Below are 8,321 nucleotides of genomic sequence, written 5' to 3' on the forward strand. Positions count from 1 at the left end.
TACATGCTACACATGCTGCAGCACACGTGAAGATGAGAAGATAACTCTCATTCTACCATGTGGGTTCTCAGGATTGAATGCAGGTCATCAGGTTTGGTGGCAAATACCCTACCCACTGAGCCACCCTACTGGCTCCTGCTTCTTATTTTTTTCCCCCCTAACCTGTAAAATGGATCTGGTAATACTTAATCCATAGAATGTGTGAGGATTAAGTGAAAAAATTAGATTATCCCAGAGAAGAGTTATGTAGTGTGTCTTAGTGATTTAGTGCTGTGAAGAGACACCGTGACCAAGGTGACTCTTATAAAGGATAACATTTATTTGGGGCTAGCTTACAGGTTCAGAGGTTCAGTTCATTATCAAGTTGAGGAGAAGCATGGCAGCATCCAGGCAGGCATGGCTCTGGAGAAGGAGCTGAGAGTCCTACATTGTGTTCTGTAGGCAAACAGAAAAAGACTGGCATCCTCAGGCAGTTAGGAGGAAGCTCTCTCAATGCCCACCCCCATGTTGGCACACTTCCTCCAACAAGACCACCCACACCTCCTAATAGTACCACTTTCTGGGCCAAGCATATTCAAACCGCCACCACATGGTGTCTAGTGAAGTTTCTTTTCATCCTTTCTATTGAAGCTGAAGTTTGATTTCATTTTTGTTCTTTTTGCAGTTTTAAACTAAAATCTCTTTTTTAAAGATATTTTCTTTATTTACATTTCAAATGTTCTCCCCTTTCCTGCTTTCCCCTCCAAAAAAAGCCCCTATTCCCTCCCCCATGTCCCTGCTCCCACTTCCTGGCCCTGGCATTACCCTACACTGGGGTATAGAGCCTTCACAGGACCAAGAGCTACTCTTCCCATTGATGACCAACTAGGCCATCCTCTGCCACATATGCAGCTGGAGCCTTGAGTCCCACCATGTGTACTCTTTGGTTGGTGGCTTAGTCCCTGGGAGCTCTGAGGGTACTAGTTAGTTATATATATATATTGTTGTTCCTCCTATGGGGCTGCAAACCCCTTTAGCTCCATGGATCCTTTCTCTAGCTCCTTCATTGGGGACCCTGTGCTCAGTCTAGTAGATGGCTGTGAGCATCCACTTCTGTATTTGTCAGGCAGTGCCAGAGCCTCTTAGGAGACAGCTATATCAGGTTCCTGTCAGCCAGCACTTGCTGACATCCACAGTAGTGTCTGGGTTTGGTGATTGTATATGGGATGATTCCCCAGGTGGGGCAGTCTCTGGATTGTCCTTCCTTCAGTCTCTGCTCCACACTTTGTCTCTGCAACTCCTTCCATAGGTATTTTGTTCCCCATTTTAAGAAGGATTGAAGTATCCACACTTTGGTCTTCCTTCTTCTTGAGTTTCATGTGGTTTCTTCAATCATATTAAAAATGAATAAGGCTTGGTGATATTGATATATGATATATAAGTCATATGATAGCTTTGCATAGAGGCAGAATTAAGGATACATATGAATATTTGCATAATGAGAGGAAACAGATTTCCTATGACTCTTTTTTTTACTGATGAAGTAAATTTATAATAATATTTGAACACGGTATAGGCCTACTAATGAGAAGAAAAAGAATTCTTTCTTGAGTCATAGCATTCTGCTTAGTTGGGGTTCACGATTAGTGTTCTTACCAGATTAATTGCAGGATGTTCATCTATAAAACTGATTCTTCTTAGTTCCGGGGCTTTTTAAAAACAGTGGCAGGCTAGATTTGGCATTCAAACCATATTTCTTCTAACCCAGATATGCAAGGTTATTTTTTGTATATAGTTATAATTTTTTATTTTTCTCAGAAAAATGACTTTCCAGTATTTTTTACAAATAGAGCTTATATGTGTTTCCTTTGAAATACTTACAACCAGAGTTTGTGTGTATTTCCTTTGAAATGCTACTAATATGTACACCTTATAATTGTTTAAGTCAGTGAACAGTTTTTGGTGTCCTTCCCTCTTCTTCAGTGGTAGCCTGCATAGCCATCATAACTACATTTATAGTTCCTTTAGCACTGGCACCTAGATATGGAAATATCAGTCTTTGTTCTCAGATGAACTTAAGATTATGATTTTATTTTATGTTTTTATTTCTAGATCAGCCAGCATTACTAATCTGTCACTGGATCGGTCTGGTTCTCCTATGGTTCCTTCATATGAGACATCTGTCAGTCCCCAGGCTAACCGAAACTACATTAGGACAGAGACTACTGAGGATGAACGCAAAATCCTTCTGGTACCAGTCCAGCATCTAACTTGTTGCTAGTTTTGAACGTAAAGAATGCTGACTTTTTATTCCCTAAAGATACACGTATGTAAGAGAGTCAGCTGGGCTTGGTGTGCATGCCTGTAAATAAACTGGGACGGCTGAGGCAGGAGAATCTGTTTGAGACCAACTTGAGCTAAGAGGGATGTTGTCCTATAAAAAGAAAAAAACTACAATTTTTTTCAATTAAACAGGGAAATCATTAGCTTAATCTTTTATTTACTAGCATATTTTTTCCATACTTGCTCTATTACTATTTCTTTCTTTCATTTGCCAAATCAGAATTTATCTAATGCAAGAATTGAAGTTAGATTGTTGTTTTCTTAAACTTTGAAGCCTTTTCTAACTATGTTTATATGATATAATTGGCTCTTTCCTCAGTTTATGTATATGAGAAATGTTTACCTAACTCTAAGACCAACTCAAAGAAATGAAAAATACGTCTTTTGTTCTAAAGGTCATAATTCAAAAGGCAGAAGTAAGATCAATGGGAAGATTCTTACTAGTGAAAGAATTAATATTTTTAACTTAATTAATTAATTTATTTATTTTTATTATTTTGTTCTTTTGAGACATAGCTTCTATGTATCCCATGTCCTCTCTATGTAGCCCATGTTCTCTCTATGTAGACTATGCTCGCCTTGAACTCACAGACAACCACCTGCCTCTGCCTCCCAAGTACTGTGATTAAAAGGCATGCACCACTATGCCTGGCTTTGAAGTAATACTTTAATAATAAAAATGTGTAAAATATATGCCACAGCTATATGTTATAGAGAAATAAAATAAAAAGGTTGATAACAATGACAGAGTCAGGAAATTCCAAAGGCTGAAATTGGTTTTGTTAGGCAGAATGTGAATCTTATTTAAAGGTACGACAAAGGTAGAGATTTGGCATTAAAGCATTTTCCACAGACAGGAGTAGAATTTATTAGTTGAGACAGAGTTTAAGTTGGAATTTGTGGTCAGTTAGAATGGAAAATTATTTGGGTCTACACATTGGGAGGCAATACATTCAGTTTTTCTGTTTACTGCTCTAGAGGTAGTAGGGCCTGGAAGAATGTACTCCATAATTGACCATGCTATGATATCTCTGCTTTTTAAAATTTTTCAACAGCAGGATATCTAGAATGGTTTTGATTTGAAATGTTATAGCTATATCTAGTTGTCATTAAGCAATGTTGTGTAATACTTACTACAAAGAACAGGGATCCAAACTGTGTTCATTATTATTGGTTATATTATTATATTGATCCCAAAAAATTGGAGAATAGCTTGAAAAGAGACCCATATGAATAGTAGTTCTGATCTCTTGTAGACTGTAAGCCCATATTATTTGCCCTTTAATAAGAGCACTGATGTTATGATGTCCTGTGCAAATAGGAAGTGATTTAAATATCAAAGGAAAATTAAATGCAGTCCTGTCTTCAGATGTATGAAGGGGTCTGTTATGGTCCCAAGGTCCAAGCATGAACACAGAGTCATTTAAGAGCACAAACTGGATCCATCTAATCTATTAGTTGAAACAAGGAGGTTGAGGAACATAACCTATTTTCAGAGGCACTCACTGCAGACACACAGGTCAAAGCAGATAGCATCACCAGAAAGAGATTCTCAGGTGACATAGGGCTCTGTGTAAAATAACTTCTCCCTTGGTGCTAGGGCCTAACCTGGGCCCAGGTGGCAGACTTGATTTCTGATGATGTGGCCAATATCCTTTTTCCCTTTAGCTGGAGGTTTGCTATCTTTCTGGTGACTCCTACTGTCTTTTTGCCTTCAACTGTTGTCCTTGATGGCCTGGGTCAGAGGAGCTGAAGAGGAATCCATAATATATGAGTGGATCCATCTGCAATGGCAGATGTATGTCTCTTTCCAACTAGATTGTCTATTTCTTCTGCAGTAAGACCAGGGAGGTCAGAATGTGTCTGAGTATGAGTAATACACAAAAGATCTATATGGGTTTGAACTGGATGCTGTAGTTCCTGTAGTAATTAAAGCATAACAGAATGTGAAGACAAAATTAAAGCAGTTTCTACTACTGAAAATAATCCTACAACATCAGATCAGTCAATTCTACCTGTTGGGCTGAAGAAAAAGGAGTATTAAATGGTGACTATCTGGACCATGAAGCTTCCTGTACCCTCAGGGGAGCCATCGATAAAATAAGTATCTGTCAGTGGAATGGGAGAAGAGTGGACAGATTTTATAACCACAAGTTCAATCTGTATGAGAAAACTTACAGCTTACCAGATGGACAGTAACTTCCTATCTTTTCCTAATAATCTGCAAATGGAATTTGACAAATCCATAGAGTTCTGTAGTGCTCTTAAAAATTTATTGTTAGTTAAGGGTAATATAATACATCAAGGATCAAATCCATATAATTGTTGACATTGGGTTTGTCCCTGATTTATTAATTGAGTAAGAATAAGATAAGCAGTTAGTATTTTATGGCCCCTAAGGTATAAATAAATCCATTCCAAAGGTTTATTCTCTTGTGCTATAATACCTGTAGGAGGCAGTTTAATGGGGGAAAATGATTCAGTTTAAAGGAAGTGAAGGCTCTCATGATACACAAATGCTTCTTTTAGTCTGGATTCAAGAAACTCTAGTCTTTTCATGCCTCTCAAGATAAAATGCAAGGCTGTCCAATGTCATCTTCTAGAGTTTTAAATAGAATGGTTAATCAGTGCCTATAAACATTTTGATTGAAGTTATGCTGGGAATACCAAGTTCACTCCATGAGGCTGGGGAAGAATTGGGAAACTGATTCTTTTCACTGCCTTGCCTGACCTGTTGAGGTTGTAAAGGTAGCATTTTTATATGCTTTCCTAAATCTTCACCAGGCAATGGAGGAAACATAAGATTAGATTGATTACCAAATTTCTCACCTCAAGCTTCAGGGTCATTTTCAGGCAATGGAGGATATGTATCTTAAGGAAGCTTGTCACCAGCATAGTTATCAGTGGTTCTGTTTTTACTTTCAGTTTTGCCTGAATGGGGAAAATCTCCTTTTTTTGCCTCTTTCACTAGTTTTAAGATTTGGTCCTTCAGTTTATATTCATTCAAGGAAGTAGTCATTTCTTCCTCATGATTAATATCCTCCTTATCTCTATAATTTTTATAACAGTCTGAATTAATGTCCAAGTAACCTAAAATTGTACAGGGATCTTTTTCCCGTGTTTATATGATGATAGTGTTCTTTTGGACTCTGTCCCATATTTCTTCATCTAAAATTCCTTCTGGAAACCAGAGATTATAGTCATAACTTACAAACAGTCAAATAGTTGTGATTTTAATACTTGTGCCCCTCCTTTAAAAATGACAAGCTTGACATAAGCTAGCGTTTCCTGGGTCCTGCCCCATTATCAGCTCCTTCTGTGAGGGTCCCTGCTCTCTTATCTCATAGCTGACCTCAGGTCTCTGTACTAGGTGCTACTTCTTCACCACTCTAGCAGGCAGTGGGACCTGGGGATGCGGAGCTAATAAACGAGGCGGACTAACTCTCATGCAATGGCCAACCTTATTCAGAGCATCAGACAGTTTGTACTCTGAGGGTTAAGAGTGGTTACTTGAGTAAAATGTGCAGTCACAAGAGCAAGCTGTGTGTGGAGGGCAAGCCACATGTGGCAAAATCTTATTTTTTTATAGAGGCATATAAATAACCATAGCCCATTGTAATAAATAAAACCACTTCTATCTGCTACATCTGGGAGGAGCATGAAAACACATCCCAAGAACAATTCCATGTTTTGAAGAAACTGCTGTCATAAGACTCGTGTCTTGTTTTCTTGGAGTTTTCTCATAAACACTCAGAATTCTCACACAGCTCCAGTTTTGGACTGTGTTCCAACATCTATTCTTACAAGTTTAGGTTTGAGTTTATAAATGAGGAACATTGTTGAAAGTTTTCTGGGGTAGGAAATTATTCAACAAAGACTTTCTTAAGAAGCATTTACTGAGAAGTTGAGAATAGAGGAGGATGCCTGGAACCTGTGCAGTGTGGACTACTATTATTATCTTAGGTTCGCATAATGATCATTATCTTGTCGTCCTTGACATGTCTCCAAAGGAGAATTTTATATTGCACATAACTAAGAGACAACAATATGTGCCATAGACTGAAAAAGTACCCTTTTTGTTTTGAAGAGAAAAAAGTTAATACTCGTAATTAATGAGTCAAATTCAATTGTTTCCATGTATATGCCACTTATATTTAACTTATTACAGTGAGCTACTGGTGAGGAAATCCAAACTGAGATCCTTTTAAAATCTTAGAACACAGGACAGTGTCTGAACAGAACACTCTTAGGGGTAACTAGTAGCTTTTGATGTGATTGCAGGACAGTGTTCAGTTAAAGGATCTGTGGAAGAAAATCTGCCATCACACCAGTGGGATGGAATTTCAGGATCACCGTTACTGGTTGAGAACACATCCCAACTGCATTGTAGGAAAGGAATTAGTCAACTGGCTAATCAGAAATGGACACATCGCTACAAGGTATTTTAATTTCAAGATGTTTTGAAATGATATATTAGTTAATATTTATTAATGATTAAATGGATGTCTATTTGAAGATGTAAAGGTAATATCTTTTGTGAGTTAGGGTACTGTTTTAGGGATTTGATGGTTTGGGGTAACTAGCTCTTTAAGTTCATTTGGTGAGAATGTAAGGAACCCAATTGGGGTCACAGTTTTCCATATTAAAAACAAGGACTGGTTGTTAGTGAGATGAATCAGTGAGGAAAGGCACTTGTTCCAAAGCCCGATGACCTCAGTTGGATTTCCAGAATCCACATGCTATAAGAGGTGGTAAAGCATCCATGGGGAAAACTGGGTGCAGCAGCACATTCCTGGAGAGGCAGAGGCCAGAGGTTCAGCTTGCTGGGGAACTTGTCTAAGTGTAGTTGGTGAACTCCAACTTCAGTAAGAGACCCCATCTCAAAGGTAAAGTGGAGATCAACTGAGGAAGACCCTCCATGTTGTTCTCTGTCTTCCACCTGCTTCTTCCATATGTGAGCACCCATGTTACAGACACATGTAACATGCAGAAATTTTTCAAATGGATCCCTAGAAAAGCTGGATGGGCGAGAGTAGCTAGAATCTAAAGTCAAAGGACTTTCTTGTCACTATTCTGTAGTCTGAACATCAAACCTGTATTAAGATTGCTTTCATAATCCATGTTTGGAGGGACCTAATCTGTCTCACAAATCACACATGTATAAAACAAATCACAGATGGGATTTGTTTGCTTTTTGTGTTAGCTTCTTTTCTGTTGCTGTGATATGATCCAATGCTCAGAGGAATTATACAGAGGAATGAATTTATTTTGGCATAAGGTTACAGAAGTGTTAGATTATACAGTAAAAGGCATCTTATTTGGGGTTTCTATTGCTATGCTAAAACACCATACTTATGTATAACAACAATTACTTAGAAAAAAAAGAGGCCATGAATTTGAAAGAGAATGAGGAGGGGTATATGGGAGGACTTGAAGGGAGGAAAGGGAAAGGGAAGTAAATTATAATCTCAAAAATGCAAATAAATCAAAATTAAACAAAACACAATACCATGATCAAAAGCAGCTAGTGGAGGAAAGACTTTTTTCAGCTTACAACTCTCAAGTCACACTCCATCACTGAGGAAAGACTGTATAGGAACTCAAGCAAGACTGGAGGCAGGAACAGAAGCAGAAGCCTTAGAAAAATGTTGCTTCCTGGCTTGCTGCCTAAGGCTTTCTCCACCTGCTTTATTATACACCTATTACCACCTGCCAAGGAATGGGGCCACCTAGTGCGCTGGGCCTTCCCACATCAATTATTTGACAAGAAAATGCTCCAGAGGCTTGCCCTCAGGCCACAGGAGTAGGGGAATTTTCCCAATTAAGGTTCTCTTTTCTCAGATGACTCTAGCTTGTGTCAAGCTGACAAATGAAGTCAACTAACCAATCAAAAAACCCTCGAAATGGGACAACAATAATAGCATGCCAATAGGCAGCAGGTATGGTGATAGAACTGGATGCTTAGAGCTTACATTTTTTTTTAACACTAGCATCCCCCC

At 38.5% G+C, this 8,321-nt stretch overlaps 1 protein-coding gene across 9 annotated transcripts in view; it reads left to right on the forward strand.

Annotated features, from left to right (window-relative positions):
• Positions 1–8,321, forward strand: part of Pikfyve (phosphoinositide kinase, FYVE-type zinc finger containing) — a 99,133-nt gene that overhangs the window by 31,224 nt on the left and 59,588 nt on the right. For all 9 annotated transcript variants that reach the window (XM_031367755.1, XM_031367761.1, XM_031367758.1 and 6 more), the window contains 2 exons: positions 2,092–2,230; positions 6,604–6,761. In XM_031367755.1, the coding sequence (XP_031223615.1) occupies positions 2,092–2,230; positions 6,604–6,761 (297 nt within the window). The remainder of the gene's footprint in view (positions 1–2,091; positions 2,231–6,603; positions 6,762–8,321) is intronic.

Source organism: Mastomys coucha, unplaced genomic scaffold (assembly GCF_008632895.1).
Source record: "Mastomys coucha isolate ucsf_1 unplaced genomic scaffold, UCSF_Mcou_1 pScaffold14, whole genome shotgun sequence".
Lineage (NCBI taxonomy): Eukaryota > Metazoa > Chordata > Mammalia > Rodentia > Muridae > Mastomys > Mastomys coucha.